This window comes from Fusarium subglutinans (assembly GCF_013396075.1).
Source record: "Fusarium subglutinans strain NRRL 66333 chromosome Unknown NRRL66333_c0000018, whole genome shotgun sequence".
NCBI lineage: Eukaryota > Fungi > Ascomycota > Sordariomycetes > Hypocreales > Nectriaceae > Fusarium > Fusarium subglutinans.
In genome coordinates, this window is record NW_023502081.1 from 414433 (window position 1) to 437994 (window position 23562).

At 49.6% G+C, this 23562-nt stretch overlaps 8 protein-coding genes across 8 annotated transcripts; 3 read left to right on the top strand and 5 right to left on the bottom strand.

The window, feature by feature from the left end:
• Positions 1-706: 706 nt before the first annotated feature.
• On the bottom strand, positions 707-1724 carry FSUBG_2159 (monooxygenase; the record flags this gene model as incomplete). Its single annotated transcript, XM_036679903.1, has 3 exons — positions 707-1139; positions 1202-1588; positions 1645-1724. 3 exons carry the CDS (start codon positions 1722-1724, stop codon positions 707-709), a joined length of 900 nt encoding a protein of 299 aa, XP_036542435.1.
• Positions 1725-4160: 2436 nt separating this feature from the next.
• FSUBG_2160 (positive activator of transcription) lies at positions 4161-6189 on the bottom strand (the record flags this gene model as incomplete). Its single annotated transcript, XM_036679905.1, has 3 exons — positions 4161-5044; positions 5100-5381; positions 5883-6189. The coding sequence occupies 3 exons, from the start codon at positions 6187-6189 to the stop codon at positions 4161-4163; spliced, it is 1473 nt and encodes a 490-aa protein (XP_036542436.1).
• A 693-nt stretch (positions 6190-6882) lies between these two features.
• On the top strand, positions 6883-10850 carry FSUBG_2161 (5-oxoprolinase (ATP-hydrolyzing); the record flags this gene model as incomplete). Its single annotated transcript, XM_036679906.1, has 2 exons — positions 6883-9990; positions 10038-10850. The coding sequence occupies 2 exons, from the start codon at positions 6883-6885 to the stop codon at positions 10848-10850; spliced, it is 3921 nt and encodes a 1306-aa protein (XP_036542437.1).
• A 276-nt stretch (positions 10851-11126) lies between these two features.
• On the bottom strand, positions 11127-12095 carry FSUBG_2162 (cytochrome-b5 reductase; the record flags this gene model as incomplete). The annotated part of the gene is made up of 3 exons (XM_036679907.1): positions 11127-11662; positions 11709-11786; positions 11834-12095. The coding sequence occupies 3 exons, from the start codon at positions 12093-12095 to the stop codon at positions 11127-11129; spliced, it is 876 nt and encodes a 291-aa protein (XP_036542438.1).
• Positions 12096-12525: 430 nt separating this feature from the next.
• FSUBG_2163 (alpha-1 3-mannosyltransferase) lies at positions 12526-14058 on the bottom strand (the record flags this gene model as incomplete). The annotated part of the gene is made up of 1 exon (XM_036679908.1): positions 12526-14058. One exon carries the CDS (start codon positions 14056-14058, stop codon positions 12526-12528), a length of 1533 nt encoding a protein of 510 aa, XP_036542439.1.
• A 1004-nt stretch (positions 14059-15062) lies between these two features.
• FSUBG_2164 (zinc finger FYVE domain protein) lies at positions 15063-16162 on the top strand (the record flags this gene model as incomplete). Its single annotated transcript, XM_036679909.1, has 2 exons — positions 15063-15151; positions 15202-16162. 2 exons carry the CDS (start codon positions 15063-15065, stop codon positions 16160-16162), a joined length of 1050 nt encoding a protein of 349 aa, XP_036542440.1.
• A 166-nt stretch (positions 16163-16328) lies between these two features.
• On the bottom strand, positions 16329-18116 carry FSUBG_2165 (lysosomal cobalamin transporter; the record flags this gene model as incomplete). The annotated part of the gene is made up of 1 exon (XM_036679910.1): positions 16329-18116. The coding sequence occupies one exon, from the start codon at positions 18114-18116 to the stop codon at positions 16329-16331; it is 1788 nt and encodes a 595-aa protein (XP_036542441.1).
• A 564-nt stretch (positions 18117-18680) lies between these two features.
• Positions 18681-23154, top strand: FSUBG_2166 (pre-mRNA 3'-end processing factor CF II; the record flags this gene model as incomplete). The annotated part of the gene is made up of 5 exons (XM_036679911.1): positions 18681-20757; positions 20804-21117; positions 21164-21337; positions 21382-22621; positions 22676-23154. The coding sequence occupies 5 exons, from the start codon at positions 18681-18683 to the stop codon at positions 23152-23154; spliced, it is 4284 nt and encodes a 1427-aa protein (XP_036542442.1).
• Between the last annotated feature and the right edge of the window lie 408 nt (positions 23155-23562).

Below are 23562 nucleotides of genomic sequence, written 5' to 3' on the forward strand. Positions count from 1 at the left end.
TTCATTGGTGTTGCCGTCAGGCCTCCCCTGTCAGCTTCGGTTTCTGCCGCCGCTGACGTGCAGCTTACAGATAGAGCATTGCCATTTGAAGTAGCTATGATAGTGGATACAGTTGCCGCTTGATCCGTGACCTACGATCAGATAACATAAAAAAGCGCAAAGCGTGATCATCATCGGCTTGAGTTATGTACATAATTCCGCCCCCAAGACCTTGTATTATCTGGCGCTGGTGTTTCAGAGTCAGTGCGTTTCTCGTCCGCTTTAGGCCATTTAAGCGTCGTTGGATGAATGCTCTACATACCCTGTCAACTCTGCTGATCTCGCAGTGTTCATTGCATATGTGGAGAGAGACACTTACGGTAATGCTTACACGTCTATTGGCTTACACATAAGGGTTCATCCGAAACTCCTTAAGCACGTAATTCAAGTCAAATATCACACTATCTCTGATCTGTACCTGTTCAATAACGGTAACAAATAACCTCCGACTCAGTTGCCATTACTTCGTGGACCCGAACTAGTTCTGAGAGGTTACCCAATGAGATAACGTCGTCCAGACTGGATCCCGACAGGGAGTGGTTAGCATGTACCCTGATAGGTCTTGGTTCTGCTTTCGATATCCTGCTGCTGCCACAGCCACCACAGGCGATCTACCTGGGCGTGATGTAGATAAAACACAGGGTCTACAACAAGATTGTCAGAATAGCTACTGCACGGAAGACGCAATTGTGATCTTACCGTTTGGTGCGGTCAACCCGTAAAAGTCCCCTCGCACAAACTGAGGTATCGAGTTGTGAGCTTGAACTTCGAGCGCATCAACAAATTCTTCGTATGATTGGAGGCTCAGCACACTGTTGATAGCGTCCATCGTGACTCGATTCTCCAACTTGACCTTTTCCTCACCCCCTTGAAATCCTCGGCTGAGGCAGTGAGGATTCTTCAAGATATCGAATCCATGACCATTGGACTTTGACTGCCAGTGGCGGGTTGCATTCGCAAAGGGACCTTCAGTAACACAATGGCCCCCAAATATCTCGGGTAAAGAGTTTCTGTCTGTACCATTGCCACCGAAGCCATCTATAGGATCGAAGATCGGAGAGGCGACAAGGTCATGGGCGTCTAATGCCCAGTCCCAATACCTATACCAAAGAGGTTAGTCGATCTTCATGTGCGAGGGCCAAGAGGGATTTGTCGGACTTACGGCAAGGATCCGTGAAAATCGCACTCCTCTATTAATGCCTTTTCGTATATGTGGATAAAGTATCGGTGCCAGGGTAAGAATGAAGCGGCATAGTGAGTGACAGTGCCTTCGAAGACATGCATATATGCAAAGTCATCATAGCGACTACTCCCTCGCTCAAAGTGCGATTCTTTCTCAGTGAGACAGACAACAGCGCCGATGTAGTCTTTCCTCTGTGTTTTGTTCAGTTCCCTCCACTCCATTCGTCTCAACGGGTGTATACAATTTGTTGGAGCTGTCGTCAATGAGATTCCCCACGAGATGATGATGCCCAAGAATGAGACTGCAGCGAGGCAGATGCCGATGAGACAAGAGTTGTGCCTGGGACTATTCTGTTTTTGAGTATCTCTGTACTCAAGTTAGCAAATTGGTTAAATATATCTCAGGTGATCTGTGAAGTTTACTCTTGCTCGTGATTTGCCAGTGGTTGATATCTCCAATTTCGAGGCATGATTTGTGAAACCTTTTCGTAGAATGATACCATGATGTCTAAAATGGTATACAAGAGGGTTAGGCTCAGCAAAAATAAAAGAAACAGCGAGAACTGGAAATTGGGGTTTGTTCTACAAGTCGTTGAAGGACTCAAATAGGCATGGTTTTGATATCTCGCGCAATGGACGTAGCACTGAGTGCCAATTGCGGGCTGGTTAAATCGGCCTGGACTACCACCACATCGCTGATATCCTTGATATCTCCACCAAATCACTTCTCATAACGTGGCGATCAACAAATACATAGGCTAGAGGGGGGTGCGTCAAAACAAGCCAGGGTCTCCTCCCAGCTCGAATATTGGGGGCTTTACGATATGGCACAGATCAGCGACGGAAGCTTGATTTTTGCACCTGGATCTTCTAGGCAGCTTGTTTTCGACATGCTCTCCGAATTCCCCTCGCTTCCGCATCAACGTTCTCCTTACTACCAACAGCATCATGACATTCAACAAGGAGATGGAGCAAGACGCCTTGCTATCAGAAGAAGCGAATAGGTCTTCGTTCTCTGGATCAAATACTGAATCGCAAACGGAGGCGAATCATTTTCTACAATCAACCAAAAAGGCTGCTTGGTCAAAGCTGTTTCCATGGCAAGCCATTCTCGTACACACATGTGTCCTTGTGATGTATACCATACTGATACTACTCATCCCGGTTCCTCTTTGGAAATCTCATGAAAGAGAAGTGGCATATAGTAAGTCCTCAACTCAACTTCAAATCTGTATCTCACGCGCAGTTTTGTTAGTCCCCTTCAATCCTGGGCCGCACGCCCAGGTCTTCCAACATGAACACTCGGTCTATGTTGGCAAACCCTCATCTGGGCTTGATGAAGCTTGGAAGAAAATGCTAAAGAGTAACGAATCTTCACTGTTACTCCAATTGACCTTATTCAAGACTAACATATCATGAGACTCCAATATTCGTATTACGGAGGATGAAATGAGCAATATACCTGGCAGAAAGGCCCAAGCCATCAAGCTGCCTGATGGAGGTTATTTTGCGACACTCAACGTCTACCACAATCTTCACTGTATTGTATGCCTCTATCGTAAGATTTTGTCGCAAAGATTGGTCATTCCTGACACCAAGTTATTCACAGAAACGCCTTCATCATTATATGTATCCAGATTACTACTTCCCAAATATCTCAGAAGAACAAAAGAGAGCAAACGAGTACCATAACCGTGAGTCTACTTGCCATTCGCCTCATTCTCTTCCTAATAGAATACTAGATCATTGCCTAGATATGCTCCGGCAGAGCATTATGTGTCAAGGCGATATGCAGCTCCTGACGATGAAATGGCGGCAGGATGGTCGCATTCCAACTGCAAACTTCACATCACCTCATCAATGCGTTAACTGGGACAGATTGGAAGACTGGGCAACCAGTAGGAGGATTGTCAATCTCATGGAGCCTGGGTATCTGAACCATCCGACTTTAGGGCCAGCTTATCCTGAAGGTCATGGCGACTTGGTTGGGGAGTTTCTGGGTCATGGCAATGCATCCACGAATGAAGACCAAGTTGAATAGCTTCTCAAGATACATTCATGGCTTCAACTATTCATTAGAGGCGATACATTATTGTAAGCTGAGATCAACTCCCCCGCCCAACTCTCATGGTCGGCATTTACTAAGGGGAGGGACACGTCAGATGGCTATCTAGGTATCATAGATGCCGCATTGCCGAGATGTATACATGGGTTGTCCCCTAGCAGGTGCATGCACACGCCCAGCATGGATTCGGATCCCGCCCCCAACTTCCTCCATCCTCAACACTTGATATTCAACTACACCACAGCAGACTCGTATGCCGTTCCAGGAGATCTGCAAAGAGACCTTCCCAAGGGGTAATAAATGAAATATTTTCGTCGCTGCATGGTCAGTAATCTGCATTCCGTAACGCGCTCCGTATATCTGCCCCTTTGCGTGGTAAAGCAGCCGCATCTAATCACATAACATGAGAAGCATAAATAGTCTCAATGAGCCTTACACGATTTCAGTAACTATCATATTAAATTCTAATTCTATCCCGATCCTCAACTCAAACCTCAAAATGCGTTTCTTTTCCATCTTGTCCACCATGACCCTTGTGGCATCAGTCATGGGTGCCGCTATCCCTGCTCCCGTTGAGGAAAACAACATTGAGGTTAAACGTACAATACCCTCAAGAGCTGTCCTTTCGGATATAACTGTCTAATATGAGTTCTAGGTGCTAAGGCACACGAGGATGCTGGCCTACAGAAGCGTAAGTGCTTGTGACACTTAGATATATAGGATGCATACTAACTTGTTATGCAGGTGATGACGATGAAGGGTACGGTGATGGATGTGCTCGCAAGAGAGGCTGTTAATAGCATTTCCATGTTTCCACTGAGAATCATGATCAAGAGACCTTTCAATATACCCATAGCGTGGTGTTCTACATGTTCTACCTGAACAGAAATGGCTCTTCAATCTCAGAAGCAAATTCCCTTAACGTTCCATCCTCTGTGAATAAAACATCCAGCCACTGCACTTGATTCCCATCCAAGAAACTACCTATAAGAGGATTGCCCAGGATATCGACGTTCTCGTAGCCAACGATTGCAGACTCGTATACTCCAGATCCATTTTCCATACTCATTGGTGTTTGGAAAGGTTGGTCCTGAACTTGTGGGACTTCCTTTGGCAGGGAACTTGGTGTCTGTATAATCGGGGGTGGCCTATCAAAGCTCATGCCATCTAATCGGCCTGTGGCCCGTAGGTTCAACACACGGGCTTGGATGTCTGATAGTCTCTCGCAAAAGTCGACTGCCGGGATGTTTCCTTCGTTCTTGAGAGATCGTAAGACACTTAGTAAGGTCTCTAGATGATCTGAATTGACAGCTGTGGGTTTCATGACTGCTGACATGATAAGAATCATAGCTGCCGAGAATATGTGATGTGCGTCCCAAAACCCAAAGGTCGCGATGCTGCCATCTAAGAACAGGCCTTCCACGATACGACTTGACGCTTGTGCAGCATTTACACAGCTCTCTGCTAAAGCAAGAGTGATAGAAGAGACATTCTGTCGCGGCGATGCATCTTCTCTCACTTTACTCCCTAGTTGGAACTGGGTTTTGAAGAGATGGAGGAGGACAGGGCGAGTTGTTTGTATAATGCATTGATTGTACGCAAGGTGGAGACTTGCTACGGGCCGAGGAGTACCTCGCTCCTTTACTCGCAACTCCGGTTGTAGCTCGTCATGCCATTCTCGAAGTTGTTTCAAGATACCGTGGACTTGATGTATGTAAAGACCGTTCGTAGCTTTAGGTATGCCATAAATATGTGTCACTACGCCGATGTTAGCAACACAACGAAAGACAGAGGCAGAAGAGTAACAGCTCACAGATGTTTCCAATGATCTTAGCAAGCTTGATGTTAGTAATGAGATTCTGCGGATCAAGAAACTCCGCCATCTCGTCCTTTGTCAGGCCATCCATGCTTGGCATCTCAACATCAATATCATCGTCTCGAACGGTGATGGGCTGGCCAAGCTTTGATGCTGAGAAGCGGTCGAAGAAGTAAAGCACCCACCACGTTCGCCGTCGGCTCTCTCGCTCAACAGGAGTAAGCGTGGTGTGTCTTGATGCAGACCTATGCATGCCGAGACTTTGGGCGAGACGCATTGCTATTCCGCTGTAGCAGTATGCTGTTCGTATCCGGCCGAGTATGTTTGATGCCCAGGCCTGATGGTGGTTCATCGTTAGTCGACTTGAGGTGGAAATTGGTAAGGAGAGGCTTACTAGTAGTGTGAGAACTTCAACCTGCATCAGAGAAGGTTCCTCATAAAGGTCTTGATTCTCTTGCAACAAGTTGACCGACCTAACATAGTAGTTGGTTCCCGGCACTCTGTTATTATCACCCACTCCCCTTCTATGTGTATATATCTCGCCCAAAGCCATGAGCGCATAAAACTTGCACAACCACAGCGCTGATGGGACTACTTCCCTTCTATAAACAGCATCAATCTCCTTCATGAACGTAACTTTCAGAAATAGTGGATGGTAGTTCCCTATGAATCTTCGAGCGACATTAAGAAGTAACTTGACGTGCATCCGTTCCGGAAACTCTGGTCCTTGGTCTACCGGCAGTCTCCCATATGTGTTCATTCGATGATAGTTTGACAGACCAGCTGTCGATGGGGTATAGGTATCGTCGAGACATGATAATAGTCTATTGCTGAAGGCAGCGCATGAAGCTTCGCCAATGAATCCTGGTTCTGAGGATCGTTCATGGATGGGCTTTTCGGGTTGTCGGTCAAAGAGAGGGTTGAAGAGATTGCTCTCTTCTTTTGAAAGCGAGGGAGGGGCATCGATTTGGGTCTCTTGATCATCGAAGGGAGTGAATGTTGGGTTGGTTTCTGGGGTATGGTTGTGGGTTGTGATAGCCTGAAGCTGTCTGCTATCGTCTTCGAGCTTCTTGAGGTAACTGAACATGATGTTAGTATGTTATGATAACTTGAAGACGATTGAAGAACATGTCAGAATGGCTTGAGAACATTTGAATAGTATTTACCTTTCAGGAACTGGTATCTTTCGTTCTTTGTTCGCAGGGAATTGACATTCATCCGCCCTGCCCGTCGACTTACAAGACTGACAAGGCTTATCTCCTGAACACTTAATCTTTTGCGAATGACATCGATGGCAGCTACTTCACAATCAGACCAAATCTCAACACAACTCGGCAAGGGCATCTCACGCAGCAAGCAGTCTTCTCGGTCGTCGCGTGCTCATTTCGATTGAATTATCCTTGTAAATCGTTGAGTAATGGAATGATCTCAGACTCTGCGGGTCCGAGTCTGGGGTAATCGCCTGTATTTGCCGTTGATGGTCCCGAGGATGAGATGGTGGAGATGAACCGGTAACTTCAAAGTTGCCGGTCAGATTGATCGGCTTTGTTGGAGTTGCCGATGATTAAGCAGATTCTGGCCAATAGCGCTGTTGAAGGCGATGATAGCGAATCCACTCCACTTACACATTGAGGGCGTGGGAGAGATGTACCCCAGATTGTTTAATATAATACAGCTTCAAGCCGTCCAAGCTTAACCATGTCATCAACTCATCCTCATCTCAATCTCTCTCCCATCATTCACACTCTATTCCCTCCCTAAACTTCATCTCATCCTCACAATGTCATCTCAAGGCATCCGCATCGCCATCGACCGTGGTGGCACCTTCACAGATGCTTGGGCCGAAGTCCCCGGTCGACAAGAGCACATCGTCTTCAAGATCCTCTCAGTATGTCCTGATGAGTACGACGACGCTCCCACAGAATGCATTCGCCAGATCTTAGAGACCGCCCTAGACACAACAATACCCAAGGGCTCATTATTAGATCTTGCGCCGATTGAGTCCATTCGCATGGGCACTACAGTTGCTACCAATGCCCTCCTCGAAAGAAAGGGCGATCGCGTAGCCTTCCTTGCAACAAAGGGCTTCCGAGATGTTCTTCTCATTGGAAACCAGGCTAGACCTGATCTCTTTGATCTTTCGGTCCGTCGTTTGAAGCAACTTTACGAAACTGTCGTGGAGATCGATGAGCGAGTCACAATTGAAGGCGCGAGCGAAGCCCCTTCCAATGGCCCCATCGACGTCTCCTCAGATCCAGCGCTTGTTGTCGGTCAAACAGGAGAAGTTGTCAGAATCATGAAGAAACCAGACCTCGATCTTGTCCGCGCCGATCTTGAGGAACTCAAAGCTCAAGGCTTCAAGAACCTAGCTATCGGCCTCATGCACTCATACACATACCCCGACCACGAGTTGCAAGTAACAAAACTCGCTGAAGAAATGGGCTTCAAAGTCTCCGCTTCTTCGGTTTTGCAATCCATGGCCAAGTACGTGCCGCGCAGTCAATCAGCTGTCGCAGACGCATACCTTACACCAATGACGTTTGCCTACCTGGATGGCTTCCGCAAGAACTTCAAGGGCCAGTTGGAAGATGAGAGTGCAAATAAGCTCCTCATCTGCCAATCTGATGGTGGCTTGACAAGCTGGTCCAAGTTCACTGGACTGAGAGGTGTTCTTAGTGGTCCTGCTGGTGGTGTCGTCGGTCTATCGAGGACATGCTACGACGATGCCGACGGTACTCCTGTTCTGGGCTTCGATATGGGCGGTACCAGTACAGATGTCGCGAGATACTCTGGTGCTTTGGAGCATATCTTTGAGAACACCCTGGCCGAAGTGACTATCCAGACTCCTCAATTGGACATCAACACAGTCGCTGCAGGCGGTGGCTCAATCCTGTCTTGGGAGAACGGCCTTCTCAAAGTCGGTCCCAGCAGCGCTGGTGCCAATCCTGGCCCTGCATGTTACGGCAGGGGGGGTCCCTTGACAGTTACCGATGCTAATTTCCTCCTTGGTCGGATTATTCCCGACTTCTTCCCTCGCCGACTCGATCGTGATGTTGTGAGAGACAAGTTCGCTGCTCTTACGGATATTGTCAACAAGGAGAAGGAGGGTGGTGAACCATTCACGCCCGAGACTCTGGCACTGGGTTTCCTTGCCATCGCGAATGCGACAATGACACGACCCATTCGAACGCTCAGTGAAGGTCGTGGGTACGGTGCTTCAAGTCATAACTTGGGTTCGTTTGGCGGTGCTGGTGGTCAGCATGCTGTGTTCATCGCTCGAGATCTCGGTATCAAACGCGCCATCATCCCTTGCTACTCCAGTATCTTGTCCGCTTACGGCATGGCTCTCGCTGATGTCGTTGTCGAGAACCAAGAGCCTTCCGCCATCACCTTCTCCGAAGAAGTCGTCCCCGAGATCAAAGCCCGTCTCGAGTCCCTCTCTTCCAAGGGTGCCCAGGGCCTTGAGTCTCAAGGTTTCGACGCCAAGACTACTGAGCATGAGTACTTCCTCAACATGCGCTACCAGGGAAGCGACACCTCTCTCATGATCCCTGTATCACAGAATGTGGGAGATGCAGGCGCTGCTTTTACTGCTAGACACACCCAAGAGTTTGGCTTCTCTCAATCGCGCAACATCCTCATCGACGACGTTCGTGTTCGAAGTGTAGGAAAGTCCCGCGTCCTCAACATCTCTAGTCCTTTCGAAGAGCTCAAGAAGTACCAGTCCGATGGTCTTACTCCCGTCCCTACACCCATCTTCTCTCGAAAGATCTTCTTTGAGAATCACGGCTGGACCGAAACTCCTGTTTATGAGCTCAAGTCCATGTCTCCTGGTGTTCACATCACGGGTCCTGCAATGATCATCGACAAGACCCAGACGATCGTAGTTGATCATCTCAGCAAGGGTGTCATTCTCCCCGAGCATGTTATCCTTGAGGTTGACAAGGCTGAGAAGCAGAATGTTGCTACTGAGACTGTTGATCCTGTCACACTCAGTGTTTTCGGACATCGCTTCATGACTGTCGCTGAGCAGATGGGTCACACCATGGAAAAGACCTCGATCTCTGTTAACATCAAGGAGAGATTGGATTACTCCTGCGCCATCTTCTCTGCTGACGGTGGTCTTGTCGCCAACGCCCCTCATGTCCCCAGTCATCTTGGTTCCATGAGCACAGCCATCGCATACCAAGCTCAACGATACAAGGCTGGTGAATTGAAGCCCGGCGATGTCATCATCAGCAACCATCCTCAAGCTGGCGGTACTCATCTCCCCGACATCACCACCATCACGCCCGTGTTCGACGATGAAGAGAACCCCAAAGAGATCATCTTCTTTGTCGCCAATCGCGGTCATCACGCAGACATCGGCGGTATCGTCCCTGGCTCCATGCCTCCCAACTCCACTGAACTCTGGCAAGAGGGTGCCGCTATCGAGTCCTTCAAGATGATCGACGAGGGTGCCTTTGACGAAGCTGGTTTGATCAAGCATCTCTACGACGAACCCGCTTCGTATCCCGGCTGCAGCGGTACTCGTACTCTGACGGAGAACATCGCTGATCTCAAGGCTGCTGTGGCTTCTAACCAGAAGGGCATTGAGTTGATCAGAGCACTTATCAAGGAGTTCACTTGGCCTGTTGTTCAGCTTTACATGCATGCTATTCAGGACAACGCCGCTCAGTCTGTGCGCGATCTCCTCAAGCAATTTGCTGTGAAGCATGAGGGTGGTGTTCTTGAAGCAACAGAGTATAACGACGATGGTATCCCGTTCAAGCTCAAGGTTACCATCGACAAAGACACTGGAGATGCTGTTTTCGACTTTACTGGCACTGGACCCGAACACTCTGGTAACCTCAATGCGCCACCGACATGCTCATACTCTGTCATCATGGTAAGTTTACAGCCTCCCAGTATTGACCTCCACTGACATCGTCAAAGTACTGCCTCCGCTCCATGATCTCCAAAGGCGACATCCCCCTCAACCAAGGCTGCCTCAAGCCCATCAAAGTAATCTGTCCCCCCAACACCATCCTCTCCCCCTCCCCCACCGCCGCCACCGTCGGCTGCACAACCGAAACATCCCAAAAGATCGCCGATCTCGTCCTCCGCGCCTTCAACGCCGCGGCCGCCTCCCAAGGAACCATGAACAACCTCAGCTTCGGCTGTGGCGGTACAGATCCCGTCACCGGCGAAGTCACCAAGGGTTTCGGATACTACGAGACTATCTGTGGAGGTGCAGGTGCTGGACTCGGTTGGCATGGTGCTAGTGCTGTTCATACACACATGACGAATACTAGGATTACGGATCCAGAGATCTTGGAGAAAAGATATCCTGTTATTCTGCATGAGTTCTCTATTAGGAAGGGCAGTGGTGGTGCGGGAAAGTGGAGGGGTGGTGATGGTTGTGTGAGAGAGATGGAGTTCCGTATGCCTTTGCAGGTATCTGTTCTTACGGATCGACGAGTCACGGCGCCTTATGGCCTTGAGGGAGGTGAGGAGGGACAGAGGGGGCAGAATATTTGGGTGAGGAAAGATCCTGTTACGGGAGCTATGAGACAGGTTTCCCTTGGGCCGAGGAAGACATCGCATTTTGCAGTGGGAGATAGGATTATTATTCTGACACCTGGTGGTGGAGGCTATGGGTTGGCTTCGGAGGCGAAGGATGAGGTTGTTGTGCCGGAGAGGGATTCAAGATCGCTTTTGACAAATGGTAGTTTGGGAGTCAGGCATAGTATTGCCACTGGAAACTAGGTAGTCCTGTTAAACTGGAGTTAGCAATTACATGTTTACCACGTCACCCTCATCACTGCCTCTGGTGCACCTGTACCATCACAGTCTTCCCATTTCATCGAAGTTCTGTCTCATACGCCCAAATGAATCTGTTGTGCAAATCCAAGATGAGAATTTCTTGTACAATGCTTTCTGTTCGCTAATATACACTTTGATCAGAGTGGGATAACTGTTCATCTCCCCGACCCTAGCAAACCTTCACCAGTCATACTATCTTCTCTTTTCTACACTACCTTTTTAAAACTTATGAATCTTTCCCTTCTCAATCCCCAACTCCCCCAAAACACCCCCTCCCCTCTTCCCAACAAGCGCCTCCTCCATAGCCGGCGGTCCACAAACAAAAACCTTCTCCGTCCCCTTCGGCACAACCTCCTCCAGCAACTCCCTATCAACCCTCCCCTTCCTCATAACCGACCCCTCGCTCGGTCTACTAACCGTGTACTTGACACTAAACCTCTCTGGAAACTCTTTCGCAAAACCATCGAGCTCCTTCTTCAACAGAACATCATCATCTGTGTTTGCGCCGAATACAAGAGTCATGCGGGTTTTGTCTTCGGGGTTGCGGAGGATTCCTTGGGCGAGTTGGTAGATCGGTGTTATACCGCAGCCGCCGGCGATGAGAGTTATGTGCGAGAAGGTGTTGGACTTCCATTTGTAGCCAGAGAGGGTGGTGAGGATGAAGAGGGTGTCGCCTGGTTTGAGAGAGTGGAGATAGCCGCTTCCTTTGCCGTTGGGATATTTCTTGACCATTAGTTCTACATATCCAGGTTCATCTATTATATTCAGTACCTAGTCCATTTCTATAGCCGTGTCACTTACCAGAAGGTGAGATGGGAGAGTAAGGTCTCGGCGTAGGAAGCCAAGATCCCTCAGGCCATGTGAACGTCAACAGAGCAGCTATACGCAGTCAGCAATGATCCAGCTACTCTGCGCAGTAAACTCACAAGTCAATGGCAGTCCAGAAATAGCGGTTTCTTGAGGCAGCTTGAACCTCAACCTCTTGGTATCATGCGTCTCATCCTCAGAACTATGCAACGGCAGCTTAACCGACGCAAAACCCCCCTTGAAAATCTTCTGCGCTTCACGAGATTCCGCTGAAGCTGTTCCAAACATCATTTTCGAACAGACGGCAACACCGATTGCTCCAACAGTGAGGCCTGCGATGAGCGGTGCAGGGCGAGTTCGAAGGGGTAAGCGAAGTGCCATTTTGCTTTCAAGTTAATTAAACAAAATAACCAATTGGTAAGAAACCGAATTGAAGAATTGATCGGCTTGTATTACGGCAAAAATTAATGGTGTTTGTGTGACGTGTTTTGCCCTTTTATACTCATTTCTTCCTCCCGGTCTTACGGTCTTTCTATACGGACATTCGTACATGTCCGGCGCGAAGGTGGCGTGAGACGGTCCCGAACACTATGAAACGGCGCCGAAGAGTTGCACCGGGTCCGGTAACTTTTAACGGTCTTTACCGTGAACACGCGTTTCAGAAACCATCCGCGGTAGATTTACAAGGGACCTATTCCTTCATGTCGATCATCTCGCGGTTCCGACCTCCGACTCCAGTTCTTGTACAAAAGATTATCCTTGTTCGATGCTCTATATTACACATACATACATAATACAAGTCTGTTCATCATCAGACCAAATGTAACTTTTCATCCATGTCCTTCGCTACGTTTATCGACTCTGCTAAAACATCCTTCTCCCCTATTGTCAAAGCACTCGCTTTCGTGCCGACCATGCAACTCATGGATTGCTTGCTTCCGCCTTTATGCCATGTTTGGTCAATCATCCAATGCGTCGGGACTTCGAATTCTGTCTGGTTGACGGCTTTGTTCTTAAGTAAACCGCCGTTGTACCACAGGAGTTTCTCGTTCTGGTCGACGTGGGCGATGACGAAGCTGCAGACGCGGACTTGTTCGTCCTCGCGCTTCTTGTCGTCCTTTTTCTTCTCTTCTTTTGCCTTCTTTGCGGCGTCGAGCTCTGCTTTCGTGGGACCTAACCATCCGACAATGCCGCCGTAATGAGGTGAGAAGGCGTATTTGGATCCTGTGGCTTCGAAACCGATCCACCAACTCTCTTTATCGCCATATGTAATCTTGTACGTAACCTCGTTGCGCACCCGCTCAGAGTTCTGCCATCCAATATGGAGGAGACCAAGCAGAACGTCAAGCCTGGACTTGTCGACGACGACAATACCAGAATCTCCCTCTTCAGAATATCGCTCCGTCCAAACAAGCGACTTTTCCGTCTCGGGGCTGGGGTGCTTGATCTGATCATGCCACCAATCCTGACGATCCGCAAATCCATTCTTCCAGAGCAGCCTATCATGAAACAGCAGTACACCAGTTTCTTTAAATCGATCCTGACGAAGAAGATGTCGAGGATCTTGGAAGAATACTGCATCTGCATCGAGAAGAATGACCTGCTCAAAGCGACTCGCCAATGCAGCGAACGGTTTTATCGCCCAGCCTCCATCAGCAAGCTTCAATGTACTGTCGTCGAAAACAGTAAGAACATTGAGCATTTCAATCTTGGCTCCATTGGCAGCTTGTTGTATCTTTTTTCGTCCAGCGGCTGATAAATCATCATCTCCTGCGTATACAACTTGAATTGGGAGGGTGGTCTTGTGGACGCGCGTCAATGCTGCGACGAGATGGCATGCGAATCGGAGTGTTTTTTCGCCCGTGGGGATAACGATTCCAGCTGGTGCTTTATCAGTCTTGACACTTTTGCTGCTGTACGAAAGACCAAGACGATCGTAGATATCGACAAGAGGCGGCGAAACACCCTGTTTCGAATTGAGCCACGGAAACTGCTTTTCCACGATTTGTCCAACAAGTTCCGCTGTCTCGTGAGTGTCGTCTCGCCCTTCCAATTCCTCAAACCAAGATCGCAACAATTCTGTCCGTTGTCCAAGTTCTCCAAAAATCGCCTTCGGTTCGTCCTTTAACGGATAATCGAGAAAATATCGTGCGCCAAGTTTTATCGCTTCAACACCGCGCAAATTTGAATTCGCTTTCGTAGTGCTCTGAAAGTTATTACTGGGTGTGTAAAAAGAAACATCGCGATAGTGATAAAGGACGCCAACGAAGAGCCATATCGACGCAATAGCAGCTGTGATCTGTATTGACTTTGCGCTCAGACGCAGCGACGGCATAGTAAGCATTGCGAAAGAGTGAATAGCAACATTACAGCAAGAGAGATAAGAAAAGAGGAAGCCTGTTGATTTATGTTTCCACGTCACCTTGGAAATTCAACATTCTCTAGCGCTTATCGAATCCAAGGGATCCGATCCGAGACATGGATTTCTGCATTTTCAGCTGCAGGGCATGGACCCATTCTGCATACAGGCCGCTAATTCAAGGCACTGCTGGGCAAAAATAGCTGACGGATGCACGGCAGTGGCTTGAACTTTACGTACGTTAGTTGGCGCCGCCCACGTTCCGAGCATGCGTAAGTCTTGGCTGCGACGCGTGTGCGTTCCTGCGTGCGTTTAGATAGCGATTAGATAGCGATTAGATTAGAGAGGCATGGGCAATTGAGCACGATCAATGCCATAATTGGTAGGGCATTCACTTGGCTTGTAACTTGACTAGTCGTAAGTATGTCGTCAGTCGATGGGTGATCTTCATCTAAGCCCTCTCGTATTAGAGGCACCACAATCCTTCAGGATGCACTCCATTCCTGAAGTGACTGAAACCCAATGCAAGGTTTATTCCATCGCAATTGACGCGGCAGGGAATAAAATCTACTGTATTGTATTCTCCTGCCTCAGAGACACTTCAACAATGAAATGCAGTGTCTGGATATGATGTGATGTTTGCAGTGGAGGGCAGGTGTTTTGTCGCAGTCACGCACATACACCACGTCAAGGTGAATGTCGTCCTTCTATAACTCCCAAGGTAAGCGATAGGGCTGAATGTTTGATCAAGTCCGCTCTTTTTCGCTTAATAAAGAAGATCGTGACGTGAATGGCCGTTATATACGGTAACGCCCAGAGTTTGAGCCTCAAATTAGTCAACTCCTCAGCCAAGCCTGGGCACAAACAACCCCGCCCCCGCGATCCTCATCTGAAGCTCACTTCGCTTCATCATAACATCTCATCAACAACCTCACCCACAATAACTCCATCATACAGACTCACTCTCAGCCCTACCGAACTTACAAGCTATGTCTAAAGATCTCGACAAGTCCCTACTTGATCGTCTAAACGCCCTTAGAGGCAACAGCGCAGGCCAAGACAAGCCAGTATCAACAGAGTACATCACCTACAGACCTCAGATATCTACCCCAACTAACACTTTATCAGGATCAAAGTTGATCTAATTGAGCGCAAAAAGGCGCCAACTCGAGATGATACATTAGCAGCTCGTCTCAAGTCCCTACGAGACCGTGGCGATGAACCTGCACCTACACCAGCAACAGCACCAAAGACAGCCCAACCACCATCAAAACCAACACCTCAGCCAGAAAAGACACCAAGGAAGGAATCCCCCAAACTTGAAGACGAAGAAGATGATTCCATCTTCCAAACAGACGATCAAACTCTAGAAGAGTTACTAGGCGACGTACAACCCGAAGAAGGCTTTAATCCCGAACCAGACGACGCCCAGGTCAAAGCATTTCTTGAGCAACTCGCAGACTCAATACCAAAGGATACAGAAAACGAGAGAAATAAGAAGGAGGGCGATTCAGATGATTTAGATGGAGAAGCAATGAATAAAGATGTCGATGAAGTCATCGCCCGCTTCCGCGACGAAGCAGAAGTCGAAGCAGCCCTCGCAAAGACCAAAACCCCCGATCCAGAATCAGAGTCTGAACCTGAACAAACTACCTCCAAAACAGACGATATCGCTCTTCCAGATGTTCCCTCCGACCTCGCCGACATTCCCTCCTCGAAGCGTGCTGGGAGCGCAGACATAGATGACATAACCGCCCGTCTCGCTGCTCTACGCGCACCATCTCCCGACCAAGATTCCCTCGCCCTTCCCTCCGTACCTACGTCCAAACCCTCAGGTCAACCGGTGAATCGCCTAACTTCACGGACAAACTACACCGATGACGATGTGGAGAGCTGGTGTACCGTTTGTTTAGAGGACGCAACGGTGCGATGTCCAGGGTGCGATGATGACGTTTACTGTACGCGATGTTGGTACGAGATGCATCGGGGACCACAAGCTGGCTTCGACGAGAGGAGTCACAAAGCTGTGCAGTTCACCAAGGATAAGAAGGAGAAGGAGAAGAAGAAGAAGGTAGCGCTGGGAGCATAAAACCATTTCAATTTCGAGCTAGACCTCACTACCATTTGCCATTCCTTGCCTGTTAAAACAAATACCCAAATACTGCGAAACTAAACTCCTAACCACCGTGTTGCCGTGCCAAACCAAAGATGCCTGCATCAATCTGAACCAACTCATACTATTTTATACGCCAACTTCAAGCAGCGGATTGCGAGCCATTGCCATTGGTAGCAGACTCGTTTCCTGAGCTGCTGGGCTTTCCTCGCACATCCTGCCATGTCGCGCCGAATCGTCGGCCAGTTGATGCGAGGAGACTCTCTTCCTCGTCAGCCTCGGCTTCTTCGTCGATCTGAGAAAGATTGAGCTTGGGGGTGCGGAAGAGAGCTGTGACGAAGACGATGAGGAAAACACCAAGGAAGGCGAATTGAGCCCAGAAGTCGACGAGACCGAAAAAGGGCCATGTGATTGTGATGCGGTTGAGGAATGTTGACATGACCGATGGTGTGCAGACGTCTTTGGCGTGCTTGTACTTCAGCGCTTCTGAGCAAGCATGGATCATGTCCTTGTGGTTTCGGCAGTCTGGCTGATCTCCAGGATGTTCAGGCTCGTTAGCGCAGAAAGTCTGCGTGCCGTAGGTAGAGTACTGAGGAGCAACCAACATAGCGATACCGTAGTTGGTGGCCAAGATTATCAGACCCAACATGACAGTCGCGATGAGAAGAGCCTGAGGAGCAGTTCTGCCCTTGCGAATCTGGAAGATGCGAACCCAGAGGAAGCGAATACCCACTGTGGCAATGCCAGAGATGGAGCTACTGAAGAAGAAAAGGACCAGAAGAGCCATGAGGATGTAGTCGACGGGGAAGGCCTTGGCGGACTTGACGAAGATGAAGTTCATGGGCTGGAAGACATGGATCTGGCCAAGGATGTAACCGCACTTTTGCTTGCAAACCGAGTTCTTGGCCTTGTCAATGCCAGTGATGAGCATCGATACGAAGATGACGAGAGATAAAAGGAGGAGGAAGATTCCACCGAGAAGCTTGATGGGGCGGAAGACGGCGCAGACCTTGAGCCAAGCTTGGTAGACCCTGCTGCGGCCTTCACCCTGAGCTTCGGCCGCGAGTCTTTCACGTCGAACAAGTGTCTGTTCCTCTCTGACGAGAGCATCGAGCTCTCGCTGATCCTTTCGAGACATGCCCTCCTGTCTGCCGGCATTACGCATCTCGATCTGTCGCTGGCGTTCGCGGTTCTGCTCAAGCTGAGAAGCAGTATTCTGGTGGAGCTGAGGAGCTGAGATTGAAGGTGCCGCCTTGATGAACGAGATGGGGAGAAGGGCAAGGCCAGCGCCGGTGTAGACAACATAGAGCAGTGTGCCGAGAGTGAGTAGAAGACCCAGTGCAAAAGTCAACGCTTTTTCGCCATGGTTTTGGGCAACGAGCTTCTTGAAGTAGTCCAGGTCCCAGTGCGACTCGGAGCTGTCGCCGGCGGCAGGGACGAAGAAACCGAGTAAGAATAGAACAACGACAAATGCGACGAAGAAGAGTGTGTACTTGGCAGCGGCCAAGAAGCGGCTGCCCAAGGTTCGACCTTCCTCCTCAACCTCGATTTCATCGTACTCCTCATGCCAGAAGTAGGCGAAAGGAATGATAATCAGACAGAGGAGAGAATCGAAGCTATACAAGCTATAGTAGACGACCTTGAGGGTGTAGAGGATACTATCGATGCGTTCGGGAGTAGCCCAGTCCTTCTTGGCGCCAAGGGTTGCAGAGGCAGTCGCAGAGACGAGAGCAATATCGACAGGGAGCAGTAGAACTGTAGCGAGTAGAGAGGTCAAGCTGATGATGGCGACGATGCTGACGATGGTAGAACGTTCGCGGGGCGTTTGCCAGGTAAATGTTGTGATGATAGCAGCTGCGAGACAGAGAACGACAGCGACGGCATAAGCGACCCAGATCAAACTGGTCTGGACGAGGCCTGCGTGAGCCATTTTGGATTAATGTGAAAGACTGTTGTTGCAAATGATGATCAACAAGCAAGTCGAAGTGAATCCGCTAGACCGGGTCGCGACGTGGCTTGGGGATGTTTTTCTTTTTAAAGTAGCAGATCTCGGGGATTTCGAAGGACATCAATCGATCCCAAACCAAGGGTGACGTCGCTAACGAGTCGATCTGTGCAGCAACGTGATTAACTTTGATCAATCAGAGAAAGGCAAGTTTCGTAGAAAAACAAGATTCAGTGGCTTCGATCAGAAGTGGTCAAGCTTGAGGTGAGCTTGAAGCTGCCGATGTTTTCGTGACGCAATGTATACGCTAGCGTTTGTGCTAAGTGGAGATGGCTCTGCCTCGCTAGCTCACCCCTGGAACATCGACTAACTTTTATCGATAGGCCGGGGCCAGGGTGAGTGATACGGAAGACGGAGGTCAATAATCCGTTTGGAGCTTTGAGCTCTACTCTTTTGGGCCAAACATTCAATAAAGCAACATCGCGAACGACGTGAACGAGCTCAGCAAAACAACCAATTTTTCGGTTACAAAAGAATGGTCTCGCTGAAATGCAGGCCTACACCGAGCTTGCGGCTCCCTCAGCCGTAACACACTCCTTGACTGTCTCTCTCACTTCAGCTACAGCTACCAACCTCGTTGTCGCAAAAGGTTCCCTACTCCAAATCTTTACAACAAAGGCCATCTCCGCCGAATTCGATCCCGAGAACCAACCTGCCCAGACAGCAAAGCCTGAACCCGAATTTGATCACCGCGCTAACGACGATGATGGCCTCGAGTCTTCGTTTCTTGGCGGCGAGACAATGCTTGTCCGAACCGATCGCACGAACCTCACGAAGCTAGTTCTTGTCACGGAACTTCCGCTATCCGGCACCGTCACGGGTTTGGCCAAGGTCAAGACGAAGCATTCGAAATGTGGAGGCGAAGCTCTCCTAATTGCCTACAAAGCTGCGAAGCTATGTATGGCTGTATGGGACCCTGAGAAGAGCAACCTCGAGACCATCTCCATCCACTACTACGAGAAAGAAGAGCTACACGGCGCGCCATGGGAGGTTTCTTTTGATGAATACACCAATTACCTCGAAACCGACCCCGGCAGTCGATGCGCTGCCTTCCAGTTCGGCTCGCGCAACCTCGCGATCCTGCCATTCAGACAAGCGGAAGAAGACTTGGAGATGGATGATTGGGATGAGGATCTCGATGGGCCACGACCCGTCAAGGAGTCTACTACAGTCGCCAATGGAGATAGCGACACATTAGAACCAGCGTATACACCATCTTTTGTCCTCCGTCTTCCGCTCCTTGATCCCAGTCTGCTTCATCCCGTGCACTTCGCTTTTTTGCATGAGTATAGAGAACCGACTTTTGGTATCCTGTCATCTAGCCAAGAGCGAGCGCATTCTCTTGGTCAGAAAGATCATCTGACATACAAAGTCTTTACGTTGGATTTGCAGCAGCGAGCTTCGACGACTATTCTTTCCGTTACCGACCTTCCTCGAGATTTATTCAAGATTATCCCGCTACCAGCGCCTGTTGGCGGTTCGTTGTTGATAGGAGAGAATGAGCTGATTCATGTGGATCAGTCTGGCAAGTCCAATGGTGTGGCGGTGAACTCAATGGCTCGACAGATTACTTCGTTCAGCTTGACAGATCAGGCGGATCTAAATCTACGACTGGAGCACTGTATCATTGAGACACTGTCAATTGAGAACGGCGAGCTCTTGCTCGTTCTCAACGATGGTCGCATTGGAATAGTTACATTCCAGCTCGATGGCAGAACTGTCTCTGGTCTTGCCGTCAGGCTGGTTGCAGATGAGAACGGGGGCAATCTAATCAAGAGCCGGGCATCGACAGCGTCGAAACTTGGCAAGAATGCGTACTTTGTGGGTAGTGAAGTTGGCGATTCTGTGGTGTTGGGCTGGACAAGAAAGATGGGACAGGAAAAGAGAAGAAAGCCGAGGCTTATCGATGCGGATATTGGGCTGGAAATGGATGATCTGGATCTTGAGGATGAAGATGACGAGGATGACGATTTGTACGGCACCGAATCTGCTGCTGCAAAACCGGCTCAGGCTCTCAATGGTGGAGGCAAAGCGGGTGAGTTGAGCTTTCGCATTCACGATACCCTGCTCAGCATCGCCCCGATTAAGGACTTGACAGCTGGCAAGATATCGTTCCATCCCGATAGCGAAGAGGCAACTCTGTCACAGGGCGTCGTTTCGGATCTTCATCTTGCCTGTGTCGTCGGACGCGGAAAAGCCGGTTCACTGGCCATTCTCAACCGCAACATTCAGCCCAAGATCATTGGAAGATTCGAGTTTCCAGAGGCAAGGGGTTTCTGGACCATGTCTGTTAAGAAGCCAATGCCAAAGGCTCTCGGTGGAAACGTCGGCATGGGTAACGAGTACGAGACATTTGGACAGCATGACAAGTACATGATAGTCGCTAAGGTCGATCTTGATGGTTATGAGACATCAGATGTGTATGCTCTTACTGGCGCGGGCTTCGAGACGCTGAAGGACACTGAGTTTGACCCAGCGGCGGGTTTTACTATTGAGGCTGGAACGATGGGCAAACAGATGAGGATCATTCAAGTCCTCAAATCCGAGGTTCGATCTTACGATGGAGGTGAGTCGCCTGCTTGGATCACATTCGCACATACTGACAAGTCCAGATCTCGGTCTTACTCAAATCTTGCCCATGCTCGATGAAGAAACCGGCGCTGAACCCCGAGTCACCAGCGCCAGCATTGCCGATCCTTACCTCCTACTCATCCGCGACGACAGCAGTCTTATGTTGGCACAGATCGACAGCAACAATGAGCTTGAGGAAGTGGAAAAGATGGATGCGACTCTGCAGAATACCAAGTGGCACTCTGGATGTCTGTATGCGGATACAAAGGGTGCTTTCCAACCGAACGCCAGCGATAAGGGCGCAGAGACTGAGAGAATCATGATGTTCTTACTCAGCTCAACTGGTGCACTACATGTAAGTCCCAATCCTCCCCATTGGATATCAGCTACTGACTGAACAGGTTTACGCACTCCCTGATCTCTCCAAGCCCGTTTACGTTGCTGAAGGTCTCTGTTACGTGCCTCCTCATCTTTCAGCAGACTACACCTTGCGACGCGGTCTAGCAAAAGAGAACCTCCGCGAGATTCTTGTCGCTGATCTCGGCGACACCACCTCTCAATCTCCGTACCTCATCGTGAGTTCTTCTTTACCCTCACTGAACTTCTCTAACATGACCAGCTACGCAACCAAACCGATGATCTCACAATCTACGAACCTCTTCGCCATGTCAGAGAAGGCGAAACCAGTCTCTCCGCCACCCTCTCCTTCAAAAAGACTTCCAACACAACATTAGCCACTATACCCGTGGAGACAGAGCAAGATGACGTCGAACAGCCACGCTTCGTACCTCTCCGCTCATGCGCAAACGTCAACGGTTACAGCACCGTCTTCCTCGCCGGCCCTTCACCAAGCTTCGTCATAAAGTCCAGCAAGAGTATCCCCCGCGTCATCGGTCTTCAAGGCCTCGGCGTCCGCGGTATGAGCACCTTCCATACCGAGGGCTGTGATCGCGGCTTCATCTACGCCGATGACAAGGGCATCGCACGAGTGACCCAACTCCCACCAGATACCAACTTTACCGAGCTTGGTGTCTCAGTCAAGAAAGTCCCTCTGGGCGCTGATGTTCGCGGCATCGCATATCATCAACCAACAGGTGCATACATCGCAGGCTGCATGATAAGCGAACCCTTCGAACTCCCCAAAGACGACGATTATCACAAAGAATGGGCCAAGGAAACACTCACTTTCCCACCAACCATGCCCCGGGGTGTTCTCAAGCTCATCAGCCCAGTGAGTTGGACCGTCATCCACGAAGTCGAGCTTGAATCCTGCGAATCCATCGAGTGCATGAAAACACTGCACCTCGAAGTCTCAGAAGATACAAAGGAGCGTCGCTTCCTCGTCACGGTCGGCACAGCCGTCTCAAAGGGTGAAGACCTCCCCATCCGCGGGCGCGTCCACGTCTTCGACATCGTGACCGTCATCCCCGAGCCCGGCAGGCCAGAAACCAACAAGCGTCTCAAAGCCATCGCGCGCGAAGACATTCCCCGCGGCGGCGTAACAGCCATTTCTGAGATTGGCACCCAAGGCCTCATGCTCGTCGCGCAGGGGCAAAAGTGCATGGTGCGCGGTCTGAAGGAGGACGGGTCCCTTTTACCTGTTGCTTTCCTCGACATGAGCTGCCACGTATCTACTGCGAGGGAACTGCCGCGTACGGGGTTGTGTCTTATGGCTGATGTGTTCAAGGGGGTTTGGTTTGCGGGATATACTGAGGAGCCGTATACTTTCAAGGTCTTGGGTAAGAGCCATGGCCGGTTACCGGTTCTGGTGGCGGATTTCCTGCCGGATGGTGAAGATTTGGCTATTGTTGCGGCGGATGCGGATGGTGATTTACATATCCTCGACTTTAACCCCGAGCGTGAGTCCTCTCCCTCTCCTCTCCCCTGATGCTTGCGATACTAACAAACTACAGATCCTAAATCTCTTCAGGGCCATCTCCTCCTCCATAGAACCTCATTCTCCGTCTCCCCCAACCCCCCCTCAACAACACTCCTCCTCCCGCGAACCCTACCACCCTCCCACCCCTCTCCCCAAGACCCTCCACACATTCTCCTCCTCGCCTCTTCATCCGGCCACCTATCAACGCTCGTTCCCCTCCCGGAGACAACATACCGTCGTCTCTTATCAGTGACAAACCAACTTCTCCCCGCACTTACACCACACGGCGGATTGAACGCCAAAGCGCATAGGTTACCCGATGGTATACGACCTGTAGGCGTAGAGGCAGCTGGTGGAAGGGCGATTGTGGACGGTGCTGTTTTGGCGAGGTGGGCGGAGCTTGGTGCTGCGAAGAGAGCGGAGATTGCGGGTAAGGGGGGTTATGATGGTGTTGAGGAGTTGAGGGAGGAGCTTGAGGGTGTTCTGGGATGGAGTGGGTTGTCGTATTTCTAGATATCTTTGACAAAAGTCAGAAAGTGGTTGGTTAATATATAGCTTCAATGGATGCATAGTATTGCAAGGATACCTTTGCAGGCGGTGAGAGTTGTTTGTCTACAAGAATTGAGTATCACGGTCAATACAGGCTCTCACTGGCATCGTCACAAATGTTCGTGTGTGAATGTCAAAAGTGTCTTTTCAAGGAGTGGCAGTACAAACACAACTGTATACATGCTGAGACCCATCTACAAGCCCAAGAAAAGAACAAAAAAATGAGTAGTAAACGACTTTTGTTTTCCCAAGTCTGTTTCTTCCATAAATCTGAACAGGCCATAACCAAATCCTATATCCTATAGCGCCTGTCCCATCAAGTCTTGACTAATCTCTGTCGTCACTAGTCGCCCAAGAATAAGAAGCCATCTC